The sequence below is a fragment of the Oryzias melastigma genome, linkage group LG3 (assembly GCF_002922805.2).
Source record: "Oryzias melastigma strain HK-1 linkage group LG3, ASM292280v2, whole genome shotgun sequence".
NCBI lineage: Eukaryota > Metazoa > Chordata > Actinopteri > Beloniformes > Adrianichthyidae > Oryzias > Oryzias melastigma.
Genome location: NC_050514.1, coordinates 18,750,682 through 18,778,323, shown reverse-complemented (window position 1 = coordinate 18,778,323; position 27,642 = coordinate 18,750,682). Strand labels below are relative to the sequence as shown.

The following is a 27,642-nucleotide window of genomic DNA, read 5'->3' as shown; positions in this document are numbered from 1 at the left end:
ATAGATAGATAGATAGATAGATAGATAGATAGATAGATAGATAGATAGATAGATAGATAGATAGATAGATAGATAGATAGATGTGAAATCCGGTTTTGGGTCGGTAAATGTGTCCTTTCTCATGGGGGAAACAGTGGGCGGGGCGCTGCGTCAGTGGGCGGAGCCGCGGGAGGCTCGGACGTCCTTCTGAAACGGCTCTCCTTCACACTCCAGAGACAACTCAGGAGAAATTAAAGTTAGCAAAGAGTGTGAGGGACACTCTGCCGAAAAGTTTGTCTTCTCTAAACCCACTCTGACTTCAGTTTTGTAGACGGCAGCGACAGAAAGAGCAAGAAAAAACGACGCGGGTGAGTAACAAGTGCGAATGGAGATTAAAGCTGTCTAAGAACAACAAGAACCGACTAATTTTACCTACTGATTCACTGGGACATTCTTAATTTGTCCACCACTTTCCGTCGTCAAGTGGAGCTTATAAATCCATAAGTAGGCAGCAAATGTGATGCGCTTTTCCACCTGTTGCACTGAACATAAAAGTGCAGAAATTGCATTAAAAACTACAATTAGAATTTCTTTTAACCGACAAACTTCAAGTTAAACACTGTTCTTGTGTTTTGAGTGTACTTCACTTTCCCTCACAACTTCATCCTCAGGTTACATAACTTATCTAGCACACTTTCCCACAGTGTAAATCCTGGCTGTCCGGAGTGTTTTGGGTTCATCCCTCTTTCCTCTGCATTTACTTTTAATCCCCTGTCTCTTCAAAACACTGTAGAAAAGGTGCTTTTATTTTTGTAAATCTGTTGTTCCGGCTCTTTCCTCAGACCATCATTTACCTGCAGTATTTTTTTGAAAATATTAAGTCTTGTATGTAGTATTGTTTATGACATAGTAAGCTTAAAATGTAAACTCTATAACACATGTGTTGTTAGAAAACTCGACCATTTGCTTTGGGAAATGTGCTGTATTATTCAAAGTTGTATTATCTTCAGATTTAATCAGCTCCTCACACCCTCCCTATGCAGAGTGCTTTTCTATGCATACTTCTGGTTTTTTCTCTGTCCTGTGTGAACCAAAAGAAGTGAAGCTGGTTCATTTGGGGTATTTGGTGCTGCAGTCATGGTGAAACTCAGTGACGAAGAGCAATTGGAGCTGGAGAATGCTCCTTAGCAACTCACCCTTTCTTAACATTTTTTTCTGTTTTTTTATGACTTGTTCAAATCACAATTTGCTGCTTTATGAAAGAAGCTGTCATCATGGGATGACATAGAGTGAAGCTGCCTTGTATTTGATGGGCGCGGCCAGACTAAAATTTAAGGGAAGATAATCGGATATTTGTCTAGTTTAAGACTGAACAGCTTCTTGTTAAAGACACACACTTCTGAAAATTGTGTTTTGGGGGTTTTTAACATGTTCTTGTAGTGTTTTCAGGTGAATTTGTCGTTAACTTTTGCCACTCTCCAGAAACTATGACCTAGAAAGCTTCACAGGTATTTGATTTTGGCTGCAAATGACACAATCATAATTAAAAGTCCACTGGGAACCATAACAACAGATCAAAAGATGATTGGAGTTTGGACCTTTTGAGGAGAATTGGCATATCTTATAGTCAAATAAGTCTTTTTTTTTCGTTCATTCAGACTAATCATTACACTTTATCCTATAGGTACAAGCTTAACGTCTAAGTCTGTCATGATATGCACAAGCAGACATCTTTATCTGTGCAGCACATTGACTGAATGGAGACAGAGACCGGCTCCTTTTGTTTGTGTTTTATTGTTTTACTCTGAGTGACGATTAGGTTTTTCTTTTCTTACTCAAAACAAGACATAACTTGTCACTTTATAAAACCTATCTGATGAAGATGTGATATATTCAGCCTCTTTCTTTGTTGTCAGTCTAATCAGCATCCTTCCACAAGGCCATTCTTGTTCCATCTTTGTGTTGTAACGTTGGGTTGGAGGTGAGATGGCCATTAAACCAAACAGGAACCTGTAAAAATCCTTTTGTTCTGTGAAACATATGGTGACTGCTGATGTCTTGTCTTCACTGTTCAGACAGGATCGCTTTAGGTGCTTGTTTATAGCTGTTTATTATGGACCTGAAAACCTGCTGTTTTTGTCTTACCAATTTTTACTAAATAATTTCACTACTTTAACTTTATTTTATGGTCTAAATTGATCAATTAGGTTTTACTTTTTTGTTGGGATTTGTATCTGATGTCATTTTTGTTTTGTTTTGTGTTATTGATGACTTCAATAGATTTAATTATCAAGTTAGTTACACCTGTAAAGTCTTCCTGGGTTGTACCTGCTCGTTTGTGACTTAAACGAAAGCGTGTCAGGTGTTGAGTCACACGTCTGCTATGTCTTTAAGGTATTACGGTGTCGTACATGTTTGTCTGGAGACTGAAGAGTTTGCCTCATGGTTCAGATCAGAGAAAAGCAAATGGAGGAGAATGCTTTTAAGGGACGTTTTCGTTCAAAAGCAGGAAAATACAAATCCAAGAAAGTAGCGTAACACTTTAAAGATGTGTTGTTTAGTCTCTGTTTAAGCAAAAAACTTGGCACTCATGACTCATCCTTAACTAATCTAGTTGATCTAAATCTTTGTTTACTTAGGTGGGCCACCTGATCCAGGGAGAGGGATTTATTTTCCTTCCACATTCCTGATGGAGTCCTATAGAGTGCCTGGCATTCCTAATACCGGACAACAGCGGGGCTTTGCTCAACCGTCTCGACCTTCCAGGCCACATGGTAATGAAGCTGGCACATACGGCCTCAGCATCCGAGTCCAGGGGATAGATGGACACCCGTATGTCGTTCTGAACAACCAGGACAGGGGCCCTCACTCCACTGACTCCTACAGCAATGGTTACATTGACAATGAAGGCTCCTTTATTGAAAATTACCAAGACTATGACTTCAGGGGTAACAAGGAGGCCAGATCCAACAGCCCTTTCATGGAGTACAGGACACAGAAGATGATGCATCACCCTAGCTCTCAGAATGGAGTTAGTGACTCACAAGCAAAGAAACCCTCCCCTCTTCTGAATTTTCAAAGGCATCCAGAGATTCTGCAACCGTATGATCCAGAGAATAATTCACTAAATCTAGAAAGTTTTAGCAGCCTCCCGTCAAGGCCTCTGGTTCAACCTGAGAACCAGTTAAGAAGTTCATCCTCCAAATTTGCTTTACCGGTCCGTGATAGGTCTTCAAGCTTGGATCGAAAAAAAGACAGCGATCCGAATGAGAAAATACAAAATCCTTACTTGAACCTGAAGACCAATAAGACGCCCATTCCAGCTCCAAAATCTCAGCCTTTGCCTCCCGCCCAGCTGTCTGAGCCCATGACCAAGCCACAGTCACAAGTAGCTCAGCCACAGTACAAACCTTTTCTTACCAACGTGAATTTACTTCACTCTAAGCCTACCTCTAAAAGTCAGCCCGTTCTTGCATCTCAGCCTCCTGTGGTGACCAGTCCTTCAATTGAGCAAAGCAAGACCTCCTGCAGATCCCCCAGTTCAGTGAGCAGTGCCAACTCCAGCCTTGAGCGTGCCCGCCGCGAGCCCGACATCCTTCCTCTACGCAGAATTGACTCCAGTGGGCCAGTTCTTGAGTCTTCCTCTCGAACCCGCCATTCTTCCTCACCTTCGACCCCTAAGACTCCGGTGGATGATCAAATGGAAGCCCTATACGCTGACACCATAAATCGCCATGGGAATCGCCGCTACATCCCCTTCCATCCAGGTTCAGGCAGAGACATAGACACCGGCTCCATTCCCGGTGTTGACGAGCTCATTGAGAAGTTTGATGGCTCAAGTCATCCGCGCAGGGGCCGGGCGGGCCGCCGAAACAGGATCAATCCAGAGGATCGGAAGCGCTCACGGAGCGTGGACAGTGCTCTTGGCTTGAGAAACGCAATGAACCCTACAGATGAGTTCAGCCCCTACCGAGGCACATCCATGGAGCACGTCCTCCTGCCTTCACAGCTACGCGGGCAGAAACCAGTCAGTGGTGTTGATGGGAAGGTTGACCCTAAATCTAATGCCTGCAGTGAACCCAGCTCACCCCAGAGCACCATCCCTAAAAGCCTCGGCTTCATACAAGGTTACAAAAGGCCACAGTCAAGCTCATCTTTGTTACCTTTTAAGAGTAAAGAAAGTGAAGCGCCGAAGACTTCAGCATCCCTGTCAACATCACTCCCGAGGCCTCCTTCCAATGAAAAACCTGGTGCAGGGACAGAAGTTCAGGTAAAAAGCACCTATAACCTGACCAAGTTTCATCACGTTCAACTTCTATTTTGTAAATTAGCACAGTTTTGTTGCAAAATCATTAATTTTTAACCTTTCTTCTCATTTCTTGTTGTATTCAGGTGACACCTGATCTCCTCAAGGGTCAGCAGGAAATTTCCCAGCAAACACATGAAGAGACAGCCAAACAAATATTGTTTAATTATCTCAAAGAAGGGTGAGTTCTCCACACCATTCCAATTTTAATCACTCTGTTTATTTTTGGCTGTCAAATATTTGTAAAATGTGGATTGATATTGTAAAATATTTTAGGTGAAAGGAGGAATTGATGTTAAAAAGACAAAATTTAACAAATTACAGCAACAAATCAAGGGATCGTGAATAATGAATCTGTTTTGTCACTTTAAGTGTCTTTATCTAAGCTGGGCCGTTGGTAAAACAAGGGAAGGAATGTGATATCTTTACACTCCCATCCAGGCTGGGTGATTCATTTGTCTGGAGTTTGCTTTCTTGCCAAAACCCCTCTTTTCCACCCTACTTTTTCTAGCAATGCAATTTTGAAAAGTAAATAGACCCCCAAAAGTCCTGATTTGATCTGTTTTAGATTGAAAGTCTTAATTTGTGTTAAGATTCATCCTATTTTATACAATATAGTTCTGATTTTTATATTTTAGCCAAAATAGTGGCATCTTTCTGCAACAGAGGAACAAGAAATGGTTGAAGGAAAATAGATCCGCAAGTTTTCTGTGTGTTTGTTTTTTTAGCTCTAGATTTAAGTGTAGTTTTAGAAACAGAAAGCAGAACTTCATTCAGTCACGGTAATGGAAAAGGTGGTAATCCACTTGATCTGTTTTGAGAAAAAATAGATTCAGAAGATTAACTTAATACTGACCTCACTAAACTTTCACCGATAGATAACAATCTACTCCATCCTTACTACTTTTTTCAGTGCCTTAACACCATTGAAGCCTTTTTCTTTTCTTTCCTCCACATGGATACAGGCTAAGAAATATTGGGTCTTGGATTTAAAAAGTGAATTATTCTTTTCAGCCAAATCTACATTTATAAATGTTTTAATTGACTTTCATTTTCAACTTTGATGTTTCACAAAATCAAAGTGCATTTGTTGGACTGTATTGTTTTATCACTAATGAAGAGACAGTAATACAACAATCTCACCTGTAACATCATCCAATATGGCATATATTCTTAAAGTATTGATATAGAAATTAAGTAATCTTTCTGATAAAGGTCGACAGTAACAATGTCGTTTTTTTTTCTTTTTTTTATGAAGTTCACTCACGTTGCATCTGCAGTTTTTGCATATGGTACAAATGGGGGCCATTGTAGAAAGAGAACAGGAAAGAGTCTGGGTGTGTCGGGCCACAGGTCAGGAATCACAGGACAAAGGAGGGGAAACGCAGATGGAAGTGCAGGGGCTGAAACCAAGCAACATTCCCGAGCCTCGCAAGACAAACACTTTCCAGCAGGGGTTATAAAGCTTTAATGAAAATCATCTGTTTGAGGAGTGGAGAGCAGGCTGGGCGGCTCAGGGCTTCTGCGACAGCTATGAAATCTGTTCTAAAACATTATGAAAGTGTATTTTCATGTTTGCTTTTCTATGTTCAAGATGGTTCTGCCATCATCTTCCATTCATTTTTTACTGCTTTACGTAATAGTATTCTGTCAATAAACTTAACTTCTAGTTCATCATCTAGAAATCCGTTGGGATGCTTAAAAAATATATAAAACATTTATGTACAATTTAATAAATCAGTTTTTGTTGCATATCAAGGTGAAATTTTTCAAAAGACAACTTTTGTTTGTGTCTCTCTGCAGGAGCAAAGATAATGACGAAGCTACAAAAAAGAAGGTCAACCTTGTGTTTGAAAAGATACAGACATTGAAGTCTCGAGCCACGGCGTCAACACAAGGCAACACCAAAGTAAGTTCTTAGTGTTGCATCGTCGAGATGATCTCAACTTTAATTGTTCGGTGGAAAAAACAACATCATGTTATAAATACTGCAACTACTAGATAATGAAAGTGTGGATACACCAACTCCAAATGTCTTCTATCCGCTGTCAGTCTGCAGACTTGGCTGCACAGACCAAAGCACTGCAGGAGCAAAATGCTGAACTGGAGAAAGAGATTACTGAACTGAAGAGGCAGCTGGAAGAGAAAATAATGGTAACAGCAATCTAGCTGCAGCTGTGCTGCTGCTGACTTTCTGTTTATGCATGCATGTCATTTTTTATTATTAAACATTTGCATGAAAAAAATATCCTTTAATATAGACTTTTCTAGAGAAAGAGTTTCAGGGATAAAATCAACAGACCTTTGAATTTAAAGAGAGACTTTAAGAGTGACATTTGATTTTATAGCTGAGCTGATTGAGATTAATACAAGTGTGCCATTATGTTAGGATACTGGAACACTCAACAAACACCTTGAACACTTGATTTAAAATAAAAATATGCTCTTTTGATTTCGGTTTGAGTGCAGACTAATTAAGTAAAGAAAAAATGTCAGCAACATTGCTTTATGTGTTTTACCATCAGGACAATCAGACCCAGAAAGAGGCCGAATTAAGTTTGAAGGAGTTGCAGAAGGAGCTCCAGCGCTGCATGGAGGAGTGTGCACAGCTGAAGGAAAAACTCGCCAAAGCAGAAGCAGATCTCCAGAAGGCACTAGAGGAGTGAGTTGCATTGTTAGAGCAGATAACCTGCATTTTGGTGTTTTTATACAGTATTCGATCCTATCAGGGAATTATTTGATTGTTGAACATGAAGGTTCTCCACTGGTCCAGACTTTTAAAAGGCTTGTATAAGGAAAAACTGACCAAAGTCAGATGTGTTCTCTTTTTTAAATGTATTTATAGAAAATGTGAAAATAGATGCAATATAGCTTTGCACAGATGTTCTGCAAGTCAACACAGGACTTATTGAAGGTGTCTCCCATCAGTTGACACATCTCCACAGGTGTTGTCATCTGGACACTCACTTAAGTCTTCGGTCTCCATAAAGGACAGGCTCAAAGGCTGTGAATTAAGAGTGCAGGTGTGCCGATACAGAGTTTAAAACAGGCCTGCTCTGTGGTGTGACAGGTTGTGTGCTTGGTCAGACTTTTCCAGGTGAAAATGGAGAAGGAGCAGAACCAGACGGAGATCAGAGACCTGCAGGACCAGCTGTCAGAGATGCACGATGAGCTCGACTCAGCAAAGAGGTCTGCTGCTGATGGAGAAAAAGACGCCATCATGGCTGTAAGTGGTGTAAAGCCTAAAATATTATCGACTTGCTGAGATATTTTAGAGTCAAAATAATCATGTTGATGACATTATGCCAAAACATTTACAACCCTCCTTCATGATTCTTAAAAAAAGAGTGACACATCTGTGAGGATGAATTGAATGGTCAGAGCAAGCTTGACTGATAAACTGCAGTTTTCCTTGATTCGTTCTCTACTAAGATAACAGTGACTAAAAGCGTCTCCCTTTATCACAGGACATGATGCAGCTGAAACTGGCGATGCAGGAAGTTCTCCTTGCGAAGGAGGATCAGGAGGAGTTGCTGCGGAAGCGAGAAAGGGAGCTAACAGCCCTGAAGGGAGCCCTAAAGGAGGAGGTGGCAGCTCATGATCAGGAGGTGGACAACATGAAGGAGCAGTATGAGACGGAAATCAGCAGACTGCAAAAATCTCTGGAGGAGGCCAGACAGGTAAGGTTCCCTCTTCACTCCCTTGTCCTTTGCAACAGTCTCCCCTGTGACGAACACACCCTCAGACATATGAGGCAGGGCTGTGTATTTGGTCGGGCGATACTATACGTATCCTGATACATATCTCATGATACGTATCGTGATATATCCCAAGACTGTACCTGAACAATTTTTCGCTTTATTTTCAAGAGTATGACTTAGAAAAAACTATCTGAATATTAATGTATTTCATAGTAATAAAATTCATTTTATTTAATGATCACAACATTAAGCACAGCAACTGTATCTCATAAGTTGCTTTTACCCACAAATTCATGGTGTTTATTTTCAACATTGCTAAATTAAATATCGTCTTATCAGCATTTTGAATCAATACAAGTATCGTCAAATTATTGCCAGATCAATTTTTCCCTACACCCCCAATATTCAGAGACATTTTTCTTTTTTGTTTTTCTCTTTCATCTATCTGATATAAGCAAACTCTTGTTCATAGTACTTTGGTTGCCGTTCTGGCTTCATGCTGAATTTCTGTTTAAGCATAGCACCCAGGTTGTTAAAAATAAAGTTCATGGAGATATTCGTGATCATTTGGCTTGCAAATAATTGAGAATTTAAATAAAAACTATCCACTTTAAAGGGAGTTAAGTTTAAGATAAGAGCTCCATCACCTCCGTTCTCTGCAGTAGAGAGGTCAACAGGCTGTTTTTAGTCTGCCTGCATGACTCGTGTGTGTCCGGTCGGCCTCAAAGGGTGGAAGTTGTCCTTGTTTTTGACTTCCTCCTGGCCAGGTGGGGATCCACAGCACCGCTTGGCTGGAGGAGTCAGCCGGGACGTTTCCTTTTGGTGAACAAAGTTGATCGGCTCCGTTGGGACTGTATGCCGTACCTCTTTGTGCTTTGTAAACACCTGGAAAGATGAAGTCATTGTTTATTTCTCTTCTGAGGTATAAAGAGTTCTCCTTCCAACCCTCTTTCCCGTCTCCTTGAAGTTGTTTTCTGGAGGCAGCATTTGTTGTTCAGAATACGGCCTTTTCTTTAGGGTAATTCCTTTAAGGCTGTTGGTGGTCTGGCGTTGGTTGCTGCTTCCAGCGCTCAGACCTGCGTCCCATGTGGGCACAAGTGCTGGAAAGTGGAGCACTAAATTTCCCTGCGTAGCAGTTAATTGCAGTGGCAGGCCATCACTAATCTAATGAGCTGCCGTTCCTCCGTCGCATCGTGTCCCCTCTTCTTTCTTTGCACTCAGAAAGTGGGGGTAATTGTGAACGGCAGTCAACAATGAATGATGAGTTTGTTTCACACAATAACAGCGGCGGGGGTTGGGACATGCTGTATAAGTGGGTCAGTATGCTGTAGGAATGAAAGGGCCAGGCTGACCCCCATGAAAGGAGTTTGGGGGCCTGTTTTGTGTCTTTACTTGAAAGCTGCATTGTGTTTGGAATGGGATGAAATGTGTGGAATTCTGTTGGTTTTCCGAAATCTTCATCATCTCATTAAACTTACTCGAAGCTTTTTTTTTTTTTTTTTTTGGGTGAATGTTTGGGGATATCGGTCAAAAATAATCATCTTGCTCTTTTTCAGTCTGCATGGAGTTTTGTGACCACATGTGTTTAGAATGTGAAAAATGTAGAGCAGCTCTTTCTTTCAGGGATTTTAGGGTCATATGGGGGAATGTGGACCTGTGTTTTCTTTTAGTGGGGCCACTCCTCTTTTTCAGTGTTCTCATTTTGATCTGTGGAAGAGGCGCAAACCTTCTCAACTTTCTTCTTTGGAGGGGGTTTCAGATTTTCAGTGTTGAAGGTTTTAAAGACCCAGTCATAGAAAAAATGTGTTTTTAACTTGTTCTTGAGACATAAGCCGCATTTCAATTACACATATGAGCAAAACTATTTCAAAATTCTAGAAATGCCAAAAAAAACAATTTCGCAAGAAAAAAGTGTTTCCACTGCAGTTTTGGAAAATATGTCCATTTCGATACGCTCCAAAAACCACCTCCTCCAAGTGCAAAAACTTGTTTTCAACAAATGCAAGTTTTTTCAAAATTGTGGTGTTTCTATAAAGCAAATTTATTATCGCAAATCCAAAACCCAGCTATTTTTCTGATGCTTAAGGACATGTATAAGTCTAAAAATTGCTTTTCGAGGTATTTTTCTTATTCAAATTGGTATGAATAAGGAGCAGATGAAAAATACAGTTTGAAAAAAGATGTGACATAGAAGCCACAACCAGCGGTCTACAAGCTCCCTGTTCCGCTCCATTCGGATGTATCCACTTGTAGACCGATTGATTAATGTACGTCTTTGTTTTTCTCATCTGAACTTGCATCTGGTTTAAAACTGTACAGCTGGATAGCTCCAATAATTTTCGCCATTCTTGTTGTTCCGTTAATGTTAGTTTGAAGGTTGCAATGGGAAAGGGACTGTAAGCGGATTGGGTTGCTCTGCACCAACAGTCGCACACAACTTGGAGACAAATTTTTAATGAACTACTGCAGCTCTACAGAAACTATGTCCTAGAAAGCCACACTGATTTTGGCTAAAAAATGCATAACCATAATTAAAAGAGCATTAGTAACACGTTTACAATAGATCAAAAGATGATTGGAGTGGCACTTCTTGAGCTTATCGCAGCATTTCTTGGTCTTGTTATGTTTCAGCTACAGATGTAAGCCGCAGCGTGTAACGCAGCCGTGCTCTTATCACGCTCTCGTCTGTAACCTTAATCCCAAATGCCATTTTTTTTCTTTTTTCTTCATTTCCTAACTTCACACATGACTCCACAGTACCTCAGTCTCAGAGCTGAAAGCGGTTCATTTTCTGGACAGAGCTGCTCTCGCCGCCATCCCATACCGCCTCTCCTCTAATCTTCCCTGTGTGTGAACTGAAGCCTCGCTGTCTGATCATCAAACTTGCGTGGCCCAGAGAAGAGTTCCCCCCTCGGGCTTCTTTTGAAAGTAAAGACTCTAGCATGAGTCTGCGTATTTGATGATAGCAGTGTACTCCCCGGCACAGCTCTGGGAACTGATTTACAGGGTGACTGCGAGGAAGGGGAATGAGAAACAGAAAAGTGAGTGAGTAAGGGGAAAGATCATCGTAACAGATACGACCAAGAAGAAACCGATTATCTCTGAAGTTTTTGGCTCCAAAGTCTTCAAATAACTGTACTGATAACTTTGTTCAGTGTTGGCTTTAGAAATTCCTACAAACGGAAATGAGAAATCCAAATCCATTTTGTTTTGACAGCTCTGTGAGGGTGAACAGAGTATTCTTAATGTTTACTCCTCATCTATAAAGATTATTTTAGTGAACGCTGAGTTAACATTTGAGTATTTCTCAACAGCAGTCTGCTTGTAAAATAGCTCATTAGTTCTTTTTGTTTTTACAGCTTTGTAGTTGTTCCTCTTGGTGAGGTTTTGCAGACTTCTCAATCAGTTTTGAGTCATTTATGATCTGACGCCTGTGGTTTTGTTCATAACATGAAGACGTGTAAATTTCTGGCATCTTTATGTGAGCTGTTAGTCTTTGAACTTGGACTGTACAGTGGGATTTGGGTGTTTCATATTTACTCATGCATTTTTGCTCACTCTTTAGCCTTTGGCCTAGAGGCTTGAACATAAAGTCGTACGTTTTCTGTCTCTGCGCTTCGACCAGGAGGTGTTGCTTAATTAAAGCGTCTCTGTTAAGCTTCACAGTCAGCCTAATGGTCTTAATTATGATAAATGAATTGCATTTGATGCCTTTATATCAAAGAAACGCCTCATTCAGTGTTGGAGTTTTAAACCGGGAATACTCACATTTCCACTGAATTATGTCTTCCTATTGTATTACATGCCTATTCTACATTTTTGCTTCCAGCAATAGAAGTTCAGAGACTTGGGTTTTCACAATAGCCCTGCCCTTCATGTGATTTCTCCACAGCAGCTGTCACAGTTTCAAACATAATCACAGAAAGATCAGTGAGCATTAATAAAGGTGCACCAAGAAAAGTTTTTCTTTGTTGACTCATTACATTGCGTTTGTGTCAGTCTTATGAAGTAGGGGTGTGTATTGGCAAGAGTTTGGCAATACGATACATATCACGATATATATTTTATGATACGATGCATATCTCGATATATTATTGGACAGTACCAGAAAATATTTCACTATTTTTTTAAGTTAGGACTTAAGAAGTATCTGAATATTAATAATTTTTTTACAAAAGTAAAATATTTGTTGTTTAATGATCAGAACTATAAGCACTGCAACTGCATTTCATAAATAAATTGCTTTTACCTTGAATTTGCTTAAAATTCATGGTGCTTTTCTTTTGGTAATTTTGTAAATATTTAAGTAAAAAACAAACTTAAGACTTAACCGCTTGTTTGCTTTTAAATAATTAATTAAATATCGTCCTGGCAGTATTTTAAATCGATACAAATAAAGTATTGCGATAAATCACTGAAGCAATATTTTCTTACACCCCCTATGAAGTCTGAAGTAAAAAGCTGTTTAGGATTCAGTTTAGTAGGATCCTAGTTTCCTTGTTTTTTTTTTTTTTTTGGCTTTTCCTCTCACATATGAACAGTTGAGCTGGGCACAGAGTCTCCTTCAGAAGCCTGTATCTACTTTCCGTTTCTTAAAGGACAAGACTAGATTTGATTCCCGCCTGACCACAGAGATGCCAGTGCCACTCAGCTATCACATTTTAATTTCTTCTTCAATCGTTTCTTTCAGTCCCTGACAAGCCTTCTCTCGCAGTTAACCTCAGATCTCGATATGCTTATCTTGATGAAGGAAGCTGTTGTGTTTGTGTCACATTCTTTAAGCTGGTCAAAGCTTTTCAAAGTCTTTTGATGCTGGAATCTACAGAACTTAATTATGGAAACCACTCATAGTCCCCCGTGAGTTGAGTTTGTTTGTGTGTAATATTGTTACCTCACATAGTTAAAAATAACCATTCAAACATATTTTACGGTATTTAAAAACTGAACAGGAGCAAATTTCATAGTGAGTTTTCGCGGATCAGTGAAAGGTGATTCACAGTAGCAAATGGCTCTATCATATCATTATGCTTTTAAAATCATAGAGCTTTGTTGGTCTAAAAATGGGCACTTTTCCATCAGATAGACAAACCTTATTTTATTTTATTTTATTTTTTTAAACCAAATCTCAGAATTTTCAGAATACAAATAAAGCAGATACAGTTTTGCTGCTCAACTGAGTAGCTTCCTCAGTTCAGCTTTTATATGGAAAAAAAGCAGCATGAAGAACAAAGAAAATATCAATAAAAATATAATTTAATATAATCTTTCATAATTTGGTAAAACCACCTCCACCAGCGAAATTGAAATCTGCAAAAATATGTCAGTTTAGTATCTTTTAAACATTTCTCTTGTAAGAGTTTAGCAATAAAATGATAGTATATTTAGATTTTAAACTTTATTTTTCTTAATAACATTTAATTTATGACTTCTTGTGGTATATCTAAGCTTTTTAAACATGTAAAATGTCTAAATCATATTCAAGACGTTTGAAACACAAAGCATGAACCTTATTTTACTCCCATTTGACATGAATGTCTCTTTGATTGTAATGCAGATGCGTCTTTATTAATACTTCTGAAAGGTAAACAGGTAAACTGATCTTTATTATGTAAATGGAGCTGAATAGATCAGTTCAGAAGGCTCTTGAAGTTGGAATTTTTTTGGGGTTATTTGCTCCTAAAATGTGGCTTGAACAGCTGTGCCCAGATTAGAGCGCAGCACACGACCTGGTGCACAAACTTCAAAGACCACACAAAGTTAGTTAATGTGCAACTTTGAATAAACAGTTTGAACACACATAGAGACACAAGGCAAACTTCACAGAAAGGGAAAAAATGGACTGTTGTTGTTACGTTGGCACAGTCTTTAGTTTGTCAGGTTCATTTTTCTTTGAAAGTCATAAATAAAGACACCCACAAGTGTTTGCATTGAACAGCGCAATTAAGCACAACACAATGCAGTTAAAAAATGGGATATGATGATAATGAGTTTTTTATTTTTTGTGTTAAAAGCTTGGAAGAGTAAATAAAATCCCCACAAAAACCTTCATTTGAGTGATTCTCAAAGAAGTGTTAACTTGACTGTCACTGTTGTTTATTATTAGTGACCCAGTATCTGCATTCTTAAAATACTTGCTAAAAATGGTTGAATATTCAAATAGTTAGGTGAAGAGTAATACGTTCATATTACTGCATTGTTTCTTTGTCATCAGCACGTTTCCTCCTCAGGCTCTGTGGCATCATTCACACTGTGGGAAGTGGGACAAACAAACTGGAATTTGGGCTGTATTTTCTGTGCATTGTCATTGAAAATAGAGCACGGACACAATCTTGACACGATGAGCACTTTATACTTCTAGAGAACAATTTTTAACCCCTATAGTCAATATTTTGACACACATTTGGTTATTCTTGGGGTGTATTTGGACTGGAAACCTTTGGTCCGCTTTAAGTTAACTGGAGATAATTTCCCCTGATAAATAAAAAGAAGTTTTCAGTCTGAATACACCAAGCGGACCCTGGTTCTAGTCTGAATAGCCCCTAAATGTCAGTAGACTAGCTCAAAGTGGTCATCTTATGTGGAGTCATTTAGCAGAGACACTCAAAATGTTTTTGTTTTACCCCATTGGCAGATTTTCTTTAAATAGGCAGAAAAATCTGTCAGTGGGACAAGAAAGTCAGTCTTAGTAAAAGTTCTTATTTTAGGAAAAAAATATATTTTAACCAAGGTCATTTTGTAAAACTTTCTTGATAATATTAGTTTTCCTGCAAGACAGAAAGTAAGATGCATTTTTTTTTAAAACAAGGGTCTTTTTACTTTCTTAAGAATCCGTTTTTACAGTGTGTCAGTTTGAAGAGTTGGATCTGAAAATGTTAAATGTTGAAATCCCTGTTCAATTTAACATATGTTTGGATCTTCTAAATGGTTAAAAATCACATTATTTCTTACATTGGCTCATTTCTTTACAGTTGTTATTTTGGTTGTAAATAGTATTTTTAAAAGACTAACTAAGAATGTAAAACTTGCTCAGTTTATTAAATATAATTGATATTTTAATTTTGAATCAGTAAAGTATTTATTATGGTAGTTCATGTAGTTATTTAGAAAAAAATTCTGCTCCTTTTATTCTTTCGTCTTATTACATCTCAGGTGCTTGGAGAGTTTGGAGGTAAACTGTGGTGTCTCTTTACTTTTTAGTAATAATTCTGCTCTTTACTCTGGTGAGGGTGGCTTTGTGCTGACACTGGAAACAGGTCTGACTGGCCTGCAGGCGCTGAAACAGGGAAGCACTTATCCCTTTTTTATGCAGGAAGTGTTTCTGTTCACTCCCAATGACAAGATACTGAACAATACAAAATAAAAGCTTAAAGGTGCGACACAAGAAAAGTAGTATTGGGAGGAAAAAAATGTATTTTGTTAAAAGAAATTTTAACATTTTTAGATAAACTTTTACTGAAGTAAGAAGCTGGGCAGTTTGTTTTCTACACAAAATCTATGGATTTGTCCATAATTCCTTTAGCGTTGCTGGAGATTATTTCTTCAGTGCATATTGCAGACCTCTCCCAGTGAATCAGTGTCAAAGGAATCCAGCAGGACGTTTTCTTCTGGAGGAATTTATGCAGCTTCTGTTGGTGAGCTGCAAACCAGTTCTTAGCAGCTCTGTTTGTTTTGATCCCCGGGTGAGTTACAACTCAGTGTACAGCAGAAGGGTGTGTTCCTTCATGCTTTTGTGCATAAACACATGCGCTGACGTAACTAGAAATAAACAATGTTTGTGACGCCTAACAGAGGATGACACGTGAAGAGACTGAAACTAGTCGTGAATACTGTAATATTTGTAAAAAGCTTCCATTTTGAGTTTCGGGTGATGTTGAATTGTTTGGAAACAATTTCATTCACTTTAAAGGTGGTTTTTGTGTTTAATTAACTCATGTTGAGACAAACCGGCAGCTGTAAAACGAGTTGTCTAACATTCCTCCTCTGTGCTTAAAGAAAATCCCTTTTCTAGACAAATCCTGTTGCTCACTGACTGAGTTATGTGAGTGTCACAACTTTGGCCAGTTGTGTCGACTGACTCAGTGGGTCTTTTATCGGCACACCTTAATAAACTATCAGATTTAGGTGCCTTAAATTGCAATTTCTGACATGTGAGAGAAAAACAGGAAGCCACTTGTGTTCTGTGTCCACAACAATAAAGAGAAACCGAGCCGTACAAATAGCTTTTGTTGTGTCGGGCACTTGAGATGCTCCGCCACACATTATTGTTCCACTTTCTGTTGGACTCCTGCCTTCCTTCAGCTGAATCTGTGCTCCTTCTTCTTCTGACCTATAGAGCAGCTCGGCTTTGCTCCGCGAGAAGACTGAAGTGGAGACAGCCAAGGGTGCAGCAGAGGGACAGACGGAGCGTCTCAACCAAGAAACCGAGCGACTGCACCGGCGGGCGCACGAGCTGGAAAATGAAGTGGCCAAGCTCAACCGAATCGTCGACGAGGCCAAGCTGCAGGAGAGCCAGCTACGGGACAAAGTTGGTCGGCTGGAAGTGAGTGGTCGAGAGCTGACGCTCATAAGAATTGCTTCAAAAGTGTATGTTTGGCATATTGTGATATTAATTTCTGTAAAACAGAGGGAAAAGAAGCAAACAGAGGAGTCGCTCAATGAAATAAAGGAGCAAGAGGAGGAGATGTCGCGCGCCAACCGGGCTCTGACACTGCGACTGGAAGACGTCCAGGTGAATTAGAAGATCCGTTAACCTGCTCTGTGTTTCACATAGGCACATTTAGAGCCTTTTTGTCTGTTTATATTTTTGTTTATAGAGGAACCTGTCCAAACTGAACAACGAGCACAAAGAACTGGAGGAAAGGCTGCAGGAGGAGAAGTCTCAAAAGGAGCAGTTCAAGAGCATGAAGAACAACATCGAGGATGAGAGGAGGCTGCTGGACCGCACCGTAGAGAAACTTCAGAGGGAGGCAAGGATACTTTTAAGATTTTTTTACCAACTTAATAGAATTTTTTTTTATAAGTACATTTTAAAAAAAGTTTGAAAGTTAAGCAAGTCTGCTGATCTTTTTAGTTATTTTTTATAACTATCTATGAAAAAAGACACTTATGAACCAAAATTGGATATTTTACTTTTTTGTAACAGAGCATGCTAATTTAAAACCAGTACATTTCATTGCTGAAGGATGAGTAAAGTTCTCTCAACCCAAATGTGCCTGTGTTTGATCATCACCCTTCCCTTCTTTTACCCGTAGATGAGTGATATTGTGGAGGCGTCGCAGTCGTCCACGAGGGAGCTGCAGGAGCAGATAGATATTTATAAAGAGAAGAACCGCAGAGAGCTGACAGAGCTGCAGAGGCTTCTGAAGGAACGCGAGGAGGAGCTGGACAAATACATGCAGGCCACCAAAGCCCTGGAAGCAGAGGTAAAGAGGACCCGTCTGTGCCGTTTGACTGAAACGCCGCGCGGACCGCAGTGCTGACGCTGCCTGCATGAGATGGGGGTTAGATTGAGGCCATCATTAGTCAGACCAGCCAGGCTCTCCCATGCAGGACCACATTGTTCTGACTCAACCAGTTGAGGCCCTCCTTCACCACCCCGCCTCCTTTCAGGGAGTGAGGTTATCACTTTGGTATTTCTTCTCCTTGCTGCCCTTTCAAACCCAAAACAAAGTATTAAAGTGGAGGACTGTAGCCAAGTCATGCGAAGCGTTTTATCTTTTATTTCAGCTGTTTAACTGATATTCAAGAATAGAAGAGAAGCGTGCAGCTTTGCTTTGTCTGCTGGCTGCACCACCACAATAGTGATACTTGACTTGTGACCCAGCTGTATTATTTTTAGTTAAGAGGTTTATCCATGTCAGCTTATATTGATACTTTGACAGTTAGTAAATAATGTGCAAGAGAAAAGTTATGTACAACTTTATTTAGACACCAAATATTTACAGAGAGAGGTTAGGCATCAGAGTCTTAAAGTCTCCCTCCAATCATCTTTTGATCTATTGTAAAAGCGTTCCCAGTGGTCTTTTAGTTGTGATTAGGCAGTTTTTAGCCACCCCCCCCCCCCAAAAAAAAACAAAACAAAAAAAAAAAACTGTCATTTACTGGGACATAGTTTCTGCAAAACGGTAGGAGTTCTTAGAAATTCACCTCTGGGTTGTGGGTGGGACTGCTGGCATGGAGTAAGCCCACCCCCATTTATCAAGATCCATCTGTTTACAGTCTGTCCTGCTAGTTTACAGCCCGTCACCACCCCAACATAACATATCAGTGCAACAAAAATGGTGAGCATTTATATTGGATTTATCTAGCCTTAGAGTTTTGATCCAGATGTCAGCTCAGATGAAGCATTCATGGATCTATTTGTCCACAAGTGCATTCATCAGAATGCTCATCAGCTTGTGGCTTCCTGATTTTAGCACTTAAATCACAGCTACAAGCTTTTTCCAGCAGCTTTTTTTCTGTTTACTCCTAATTCACAACAATTTGAATAAAGAAATACAAATTTAAGCTTAATTTTTTCTATATACGTCCTCCATCATGAGAAAAATGTCACAAGAACATGCTAAAATTTCAAAAACACAACTTTTGTTGGAGTGGATCTGTAAGGGTTAGCTCACACTAAGGGTACGTTAGGACAGTGAGATGTCATCGTTATCACATGACAGACGAGTGGTTTCTGAGCTTCAGCGTTCATCTGGACCACAGACAGAAACCTCTATCCCTCTGATGTTTCATCTTACCGCACAAGAGGTCAAATATGAAAGCAGGTTTGCCACAAAAGGAAGAACCTGTTTTATTAAAGTACTTTTTCATCAAATAATGTTTTTTACTCATACATATAATCTGCCACTTTCACTATCTTCCTTGTGTGTTTCTAATTTGGCTGTCACTCCGTGTCCTGCGATGGAAAGTTGAGTTCACTTCTCAGGAAGGAGTCAGGATCCAGGTTTTTCCTTCTTTCCCGTCAAATTCCCGGTTGATTCCCTATATCTTTCCCCAGCTGCTGCACAGGAAGAGGAGGATGTCGTCGTTGTGTTATCAGTGTTGTTAAAGCTGCGGTCGCTCGTGCACATCCTCCTCCTCCGTTGCCTCCCCTCTGGACTCAGGACCGGTCAAGGAGCTTTCAAATCTTCTGTATTTGTCTGTTCATGCAAACTTGGTTCATCATCACTAAACTTCCGTACGTGACAGTCCTGCAGCAGAACTGTTTGTTGTGGGTCAAAAATGAGAGCAGCTGATGAATTTTCTGTCTTTGCGCGATGCCCTGGGGATGATTTTCCAGCTGCAGGGGTCACTGCTCATGAAGAAAAACACTAGCAGTGCTGGATTCATTAGTCACCCAGGGAACCATGCAATTATTTACCCTAGCAGGAACAAAATTGCTCCTCATTGCTGTAACAGTCACACTTAATAATGAAACAGTTTACAATATTATAGAAGAAGGTGCAATTTAAAAAGGAAAACTTTGATTAATGCAAAAATACCTTTATTAAAGGAAAAAAGCATTCCCATTTTTTTGTTTTAATGCTGTATATTAAGTTCCTATTCTAGTTATTTTTGTTTTGTTTTAAGGACTGCGCAAACACTGTTGCATGTCCTAATGTGTAAAAATTAAATTAGCATCTTCTTCTTTTTTTTTTTTTAACTAGGGCTGGGTTAAATAAGTAGATTAATTGATCCAAGCTTAAATGGGCCATTACATGATTTTCTTAAGCCTTTCAGAGTAAAATATAACCACATATATGATCATATAGTATCTTTGTCACACTAAAAAACAATTTATTTATAAAAGTGGCCAGACTGAAATGCTCTCATGATTTCACTAATACATTTTACAGTATGTGAGTTTCATCAGATTAATATGAATATCTTCAATATATATATAGATAGATTATTCATGTATTTCTAAATAAATGTGTCTAAACATGTAAACTCAAAATTGAATTGAACTGAGTGGATCAAAAGAATAATAAAAAAAAGTGAGTATCAATTTGATCCAGGCTCTTGTGAATCATATCAAATCAATTCTTGAAATTATTGGTGATATCCAGCCCTACTTTTCTACATAAAACCACTCATAAGGGAAAAGTTTAGCTTGATAGATGCTGCTGGGCATGTAAACAAGAAGATAACTGATTTGATTTAAGCAAAACCCGAATTTTTATAGTCCCCCTACGATGAAAATCATGTTTCTTTTAGTTTTGAACATGTATGTGTGGCATTTTTATTATGAGAAAGAACAAATATAATAAGAAATAATTTTGTTTTTGCATTTCCGAGTATTTCTTCTTTTATATCACTCTCAAACTGTCGCAGACAGGCTCTGTTTGAATTAATGAGCCGTCTGTACGTCACAACAGCTCCGCTGCACATGCACCAAACCCCTCATCTGGCCCGGCTAGCGTGTCTAGCTCAGGTTCCGCAGAAAAGAAGATGGTATCTTCCCATTGACTGTAGTCAAATGAGCCGCCGTTCACATTTCCGTGGTCAAATCAGCCATCATTGGATTTTTTTGTGTGAGTTTCATACAATACTTAAGGTAGCAGGACTGAGAACGTTGGAAAATCTCCCAGAGACTCCACAGACCTTCTTGATGTGACCACGGAAATGCGAATTTGACCATTAATTTGTAAATCTATGAAAATTTGATCCACAAAGCTCTTCCTCGTCCGAGCTGACATCGGCTCAAAATGATACGGCTGGACATTACCGATATTGTTTGACATTTTTATGTAGGAGCGGTGAAGATTTACGCTAGCGAGACTCAGAGCTATCATAATCAGACAGGGGGGTCTGGGACGGAGCTGCTCTGCTCAGCTCCAAAAGCCACGCCCCCTCAGAGGATATTTATGAAACGGAGGCTTCAGACCAATGAAAAATTGCTTTGGTTAAAAACATAATCACAATTAAAACACTAGTGGAAATGTTGTTTTACAATGAAAAAATTGTCATAGAGAAACTTTAAGTTGTTTTCCTGAATTATGATCAAATTCCATTTCACGGTTTATGAATTATTTCTGTTTCAGTTGTCACTTCGAGATGAGGACCTGAGGCAGAGCGAGATGGAGCAAGAAGAGGCTTTGCTCCGACAGAAGATGCTAGAGGAAAAATGTCACGATCTGGAGGTTCAAATCGAGAAAAACAACCAAGCTAAGGACGATAAATCCAAGCAAATCAAACTCCTGGAGGTACACGATGCTGATGTTTAGGAAAGCTGGAGGTTTTTGATTTGGCGTGACATTTTTGCTAGATAAAGACAGAATAAAGAAAGCCCTTTTGCTGGATGAAGATGCCAACAGGTTAAAATCCTTCGTTCTACAGGAGAGGATCGCTCAGATGGAGGAGGATCTGGAGGAAGAACGTCAAAGTGGAGATCAGTTGATGGACAGGATAGACAGAGGAAGAGAACAGGTACACACACTCAACACATTTTCATTATGAGTGCTCATGATGTGACCTGCCTCACAAAAATGTCTTTGTTCCATCCTAATCTGTAAATGATATCTAGATCTCCTGTTGCTTTGTCTTCCACCTCTAACATCATTACTCACCAAAAAAACCTCCATGTAACAATTTCAGGTTTCAGATCTTTCCATGTCTGTTGATGCCCGCGCTTCTTGAAGCTTGTGCATGTGTGAGCATTTCTTCTGCAGGTTTATTGATTTGTAAGAGGACCTTTCATAATCATCCTCCGTGAGGGCTCGCCAGCTGAGTCTGAGCTCAGTTATCCTATTTTTCTTTAATGCATCAGTCACAACAAGATCTGGGCTAATGCTCTTCCAGAGCCAAGTCCTGCAAGCTGCCAAAAATCTCAGGTTTTCAGCGTGTCGAGTTCATTTGGAAGCTGCAGTTGTAACTTTAGCTGTGGAGCAGACAAGTTCTGGTTTATGAACTTGGGGGAAAAAATGCTCCAGTTTTCTGTTCTCCGTGCTAAAGCTGCTGACAGAGGCACTGTTAAGTAAGATTTGTGTCTTTAGGCCTGCAGTTTTTTCACAGGAAAGATCTTGCCTATCAGAAGGAGAATTCTAGTTCTATTTTTTTTTTTCCATCATGATTTTTTTTTTCTTGCACCCATTGTTATTGTGGTTAATTATGAGATCAGACGATAGCTTTGCAATGGGCTCCTCTCAGTCTGGAAGAAGTTTGGACCAACATTTAACAAAAGTATGTAGCCTGAAATTGTCTTTAAATGCTTTCCCTTAAGAAATACCCTGGCACGGAGAAGAGGGCGGTATTGTGACATGGTGGCATTGGTTCATCGGTTGTCAAGGCAACACTTGAGCTTTGTGCAGCCAGAGTGGAGAAGTGCTACCAAGTGGTGTGTTCTTGTGAGTGTTGTGAGCGCCGATCCCTCGCGGGTGTGTGCTCGTGCGTGCGGGCTAATGTGTGTTGGGGTGGGGCGGCGTGGGGAGGGGGGTGTATGGTTATGGGGTGGTGGGGCTGCTGTGGAGGCAGCAGGAAGAACACCTGCGTCTCTCCTGGCACCAGGTGCTCCTCTCCTGTCTAAATGAGAGTAATCTCCCCTCTCCTCTCCTGCCGTCTCTCACAAAGCAGATTAGTTTCGCTGCATGTTCCAGTCTGCTGATTCAGCTCCCTCAAGCACTGTGCTGGCTGCACCAGTTATAGGGGCCATCGTTCATCAGAGCAGCCCACTGTCACCCACTAATTGGCATAAAATATCACCAATTCTAAGCTCCTTTCTCAGAGAAAGAACCATCACTGCTGTATCGATTAGTTTCCGCTCCTTCACAGAGCAGTTACTCTGCTGCAGTCGCCTCTCTCCGAGGAACTCCGGGAAAAGCTGATGTCTTATGACACCTGATTTTTTTTTTTTAAAGTTTTAGAGTTTAATTTAAACCTTGCATTTGGTTATCTTTGCTAACACACGTCTTTAAACTTGCCTGCCAAGCACACCCTAATCCATTTTTCTCTGCCTAATTTCTTTGGGGAAAAAATCCAACAGGTGGTGGTTGTTGTGGATTTTATCTCTAAACATTTCAGACACATTAGATGATTATTCGAAAATCCGTTATAATAGTTGACAACCTAATGACCTCTGGTGCCACTTTTCTGCCACTATTCTGCACTTGTTGCCAAATTGACTTTCTTTCATAAGTGTACTTTGAAAATACATTTTCAGAGAAATACTTTAAGTATCAGTGAGACTTGAACACTATTTTTCAGAACTTTTCAATTGCATACATTTAAATTTTTCTGATTTTCAAATATCAAAATGTCACCACACCTTCTCTTAATAACAAAAAGAAACGGTTAATTATTTATTTTGCTAAATAGTACCAGCTATCACAACTGTGCTCTGAGTGACTCAAATTGCACAAAAAAGAAGTTGCTTATTCTGACAATCAAAAATTTTGCAAACTGTTTTACCACAAGGTTCTGTGTTCACCAAATGACTAAAGGCCTTACTAAAAACTCTGAAATGAAGGTTGAGCTTCATTTATAGGAATCATTTTGATCATTTTCACTTTTCCTTTAAACTAGTGTCTTCAAAACGTGTTGGAATATTTATACAAGTCAGCTAAGTTTATCTTTAACTTTCTTTGAGAGCCTTTGCTTTACTTAACCTCTCAACAGAGCAGCTGCCCCTCCTGAAGTTCCCTTAGAAAGCAGGGGGGTCATTTTAGCTTAGCTGCAGTGAACTAAGGCAGCTGAAGCTTAATCGTTGCTGCTCTCTGTGCAAACTCAGATTTAATCTCACTTACAAATAATGATTCATCACGTGCTCATTTTATCTGTACGTTTTGGAAGTGTTGCTCTCTACAAACCTGTTTCTCTGGGACTGAGCCTGACAGTCCACACGAGCGGTGGAATGCAGTCAAGTAAGAAAAGCCCGCTCAGTAATTAACCACAGCTCTTCAAGCATTAACTCCTGTGTTGTTTAGCAGCTTGTCTCTCTGACTGCAGTGGTGGTTTGTGGCGGTGGGGGGGTTCAGACGGAGTCTGAGCATAATTGTTGTCAGAGCGTGTGGGACTGTAGCGGTGACGGTGTCTGGACTCGGGTTGACAGGTGGAGCAGATGAGAAATGAACTCCTGCAGGAGAGGGCTAGCAGACAGGACCTGGAGTGTGACAAGATGGCTCTGGAGAGACAGGTACACACTCACCTGTCCTGAAACTACTGTTCAAATCAAAATCTCATTCCATTCTCATCATTTTAATGTGATTGTACCCATTCCTTCATCAAGTTCATTACTCTTTACTTTCACTCATCGTTAAGCCCTGAAGTGACATTTTTAAAGCTTCTGATTCACCTTGTCTCTAGAATAAGGACCTGAACGCCAGAGTGGCTCATCTAGAAAGCTCACAGAAGTCCAACAAAGACGGTCTGGTGCCCCAGCTGGAGACTCGCATCCATGAGTTGGAGGAGAGGCTGGAGGGGGAGGAAAGGTGAGATCCAGTCTTGGCTTATAGCAGTGAAGAGGGATGTGGGGGTCACAGTGGCAAAAGAGGAACACTTTCAGCAGACTTATGGCTGTTCAAAGTTTTACTGGTACTTTGATACATTTTGAAGCAAATAAATGAGAAGTTTTACCCTAACTACTAAAAAAACGATATAGTGCTGGACTATCTAGTGCCCTGGACTTTAAAAGCAGTTGGACACCATGCTCACTATTTTTTTTTCTAAACCCCATATATGACGTGACAGATTTCACTAAGTCATAATCCAATAAATATAGATTCACAACGTCTTTTTATGTCTTCACTTTGTTCTAAGGATAAAAATGTGGATAGTTTATTGAAAAATTACATTTTTTTTTTGTTTGCAAAAATTGTTTGACCGCAATGCATTGTGGTCTATATTTACTAATGTTGTGAGCATTTATGAATACTGGATCTTCACAAAGACTTCTGGGAAATTTCTAGTGCACTCGATTTTGGAATTGTAGATTCGGACAGCACTAGAAAATGTGAGTAGGGAAAGAATTTAGTGATAGCCTGTCTTTAGCAGAATAAACCCCAAAGAATAAACTTTTTTGTTCCATTCTTGAAATGGGCTGCATCTCATGATGGAGGACATATATAAAGTAAGTTAGGATTAAAATGCATTTCTGAGTAATTCTTTATTCAAATCTTTGTGAATCAGGAGCAGATGAAATGATGCATGTTGGTTTTACATAAGACCACAAATGGTCCTCAACTCAGAGGCAAATATCTAATAAACCACTGCTCCTCTGCAGAAGCTATGTCCTAGAAAATTACAATAAAAAAAATGCTAGAAATGGCATCAAAGCTAAAAAGCACCAAGAACACTTGTACAATAGATCAAATAGTGATTGGAGTGGGACTTTAAGGTGTGAACCTGCCTGTGTTTCAGGGAGCGGGCCAACCTGCAGCTGGCCAACCGTAAGCTGGAGAGAAAAGTGAAGGAGATGATGATGCAACTTGATGAAGAGCATCTGACAATGCAGGATCAGAAGGACCAAGTATGTAGCAAAGTGTCTTTCACTTCATGAAAACAAGTCTGAGCAAATATCTGGATTATTTACCTAAATGCTTCTTTAGTTGAATCTGCGTCTAAAAGCCCTGAAGAGGCAGATGGACGAGGCTGAAGGGGAGATTGACCGTCTGGAGCACAGCAAGAAGAAGCTGCAGAGAGACCTGGATGAGCAACAGGAGGCCAACGAGCACCTTCAGAGCCAGCTCAAAGCTCTGCAGAGTGAAATACGGTAAACCTGTCATTTATTTGTCTGCTGCAAATCGAGACACATTCAGTGTCCTGGTTATAACGCTTTCATCTGGGCTCCAGACGCAAGAACTCCTCTGCTCCGCTGCTCAACAGCCTGGATGAAGACGACGATGACGTCAGCACTGACGGCGAGACGTACTTCAGCTCATCGTCCAGCTACAAGCGCTCGAATCCGAACTCCATGCAGGCAACCTTCACCCTTTAGAGAACCTGTGAGGAGGGGCAATAGGCTTCCCTAACCACTGGACCAAACTGGACTTTCATGCCGTCTGTAATGTTAGACCCAAATGTCTATAAATATTGGTTTTATGACAGTTCATATTTTTATAAACTTGTCGAACCCCACCCTCTTTTACAGGGTGGTTATTTTTCCTGGATTTGAAGTCAGTGTGCAAATATTCACTCAGTATTATTTCAGCCGCTTTTTAAACAACGAAGGAAATCATAGTTTCCCTTTAATCCAAAAATAAACACATTTGGAAGAACAATTTTGCCTTTATTCTCTGTTTTTAAATAAAAAAAACCTGTTCATGATTATTGTAGCTAATTAAACAATAGTTCTTGATTGCTCTGTAAAGCAGCACACCGCCTTACTATGAACTAACTTGTTTTTATGCCTATCAAACTCTGTAAAACGTTTAAACAATACTGTTTTTATAGTACTCATTTTCAATAAGTTCATTTGCTTTTCCTATTAATGAATGATTCTTCAATCAGAATTGATGAAGTGAATGTTGTCAGGATGTTTAATTTATTCAAGAGTGAGTTTGCAAATTCTTGACTCAGTGATTTTTTTTGTAGAGAGCAGAAAGAGTGACTTTGTACACCCTACTCTTGTTTTGATACTGTTTTATATAAACCTATGTTCAGTTTTATTGCGTGATGTCTGTTTTGTCACGTGTGTCTTAACTCTTCAGGTCTCATTTGTTGTTGTACTATCAGAGAGGTCTCAGTATTGCATTCATATCTTCTGGAAAATATTCTGATTTGGCTGCATTGCTCTAGTTCCTGAACAAAATTGAAAACTTTTATGATTTTTCTGTTTTTTATTTTCTTAAATCTCCATATTTGTCTTTTTTAGGTCTGTGTTGTGTTAAAACTGGACATGGAAGGACCTTTTATTGTGTAAATGTGCCCAATCTGTTACACAAACGAGCCTTATCACTGATGTTTTTTTTCATGTAAATGGTAATAAATTGACAATCAATGTTGCGTTACTTTAGTGATTTATTTTGGTTCTGACTCAGTGTTGACGTCTTTGGAGGAACAGTGAGTTTTTTTTTCTGTGTATGCTTATAAATCCTGTGAAGATGAAAATAAATGTACTCCCAAATGCTTTGACAATTATTTCTTTGCATTTTATTTTTTGCTTAATGTATTTGCGTTTAACTCAGTAAGCTCTTAAATATGAAGTCAAATGTTTTTCTCCTTCAGGTAAACAAAAAAAAACTGTAAAGAAAAACTACATTTGTGACAAATACTGTCAAATATACTCAGAGATGATTGAAGTAAACAAATGTGGCTAAACTAGGTATTTTAAAAAATCTAAATGTAACTAAAAAATGTTTTTTCTTTAAATACTTTGATCTTAATGTGTTTTTCAGAAAAAATATTTAAACATTTCATGTGTTTAAGTCTATGTACTTTTTATTTTGACTAGACTTATTACATCAGTACAGTTCTGTTTATTAGCCTGAGGACAACTTTTTTTTCCAAGAGATAATTTGACTGACAGAAAGTTGATGCAAAGTAAAATGCCCTAATAATTGATTGGGTGCTTTTAGGTTTGTGAAATTTGTTAAATGATTATTAAATTTTATAAAGCAATTTCTGACTTCTTTTGTATTTAGATGTGAAAAACATATTTTACTCATACATGTTTTCAGCAAACATCAGCAGATTTCAGTCAGCCAATAATCAAAATGTTTACTTATTTCAAGACTTTTGCTA

At 39.3% G+C, this 27,642-nt stretch overlaps 1 protein-coding gene across 1 annotated transcript; it reads left to right on the top strand.

The window, feature by feature from the left end:
- The first annotated feature begins 138 nt into the window (after positions 1–138).
- cgnl1 (cingulin-like 1) lies at positions 139–27,039 on the top strand. The gene is made up of 19 exons (XM_024294933.2): positions 139–347; positions 2,619–4,249; positions 4,372–4,466; positions 6,089–6,194; positions 6,338–6,439; positions 6,811–6,947; positions 7,373–7,511; positions 7,753–7,965; positions 16,319–16,525; positions 16,610–16,714; positions 16,800–16,952; positions 17,238–17,408; positions 21,012–21,173; positions 21,307–21,396; positions 24,014–24,097; positions 24,268–24,392; positions 25,321–25,429; positions 25,509–25,672; positions 25,753–27,039. Exons 2-19 carry the CDS (start codon positions 2,669–2,671, stop codon positions 25,895–25,897), a joined length of 3,888 nt encoding a protein of 1,295 aa, XP_024150701.1. The 5' UTR covers positions 139–347; positions 2,619–2,668; the 3' UTR covers positions 25,898–27,039.
- Positions 27,040–27,642: the final 603 nt, after the last annotated feature.

Excerpts from the sequence above, each read along its gene's own strand:
- cgnl1 (XM_024294933.2), top strand. The coding sequence starts at position 2,669 with ATGGAGTCCTATAGAGTGCCTGGCATTCCTAATACCGGACAACAGCGG. Across the intron at positions 4,250-4,371 it reads GTGCAGGGACAGAAGTTCAG|GTGACACCTGATCTCCTCAA; the intron begins GTAAAAAGCACC and ends TGTTGTATTCAG. Across the intron at positions 4,467-6,088 it reads TTTAATTATCTCAAAGAAGG|GAGCAAAGATAATGACGAAG; the intron begins GTGAGTTCTCCA and ends GTCTCTCTGCAG.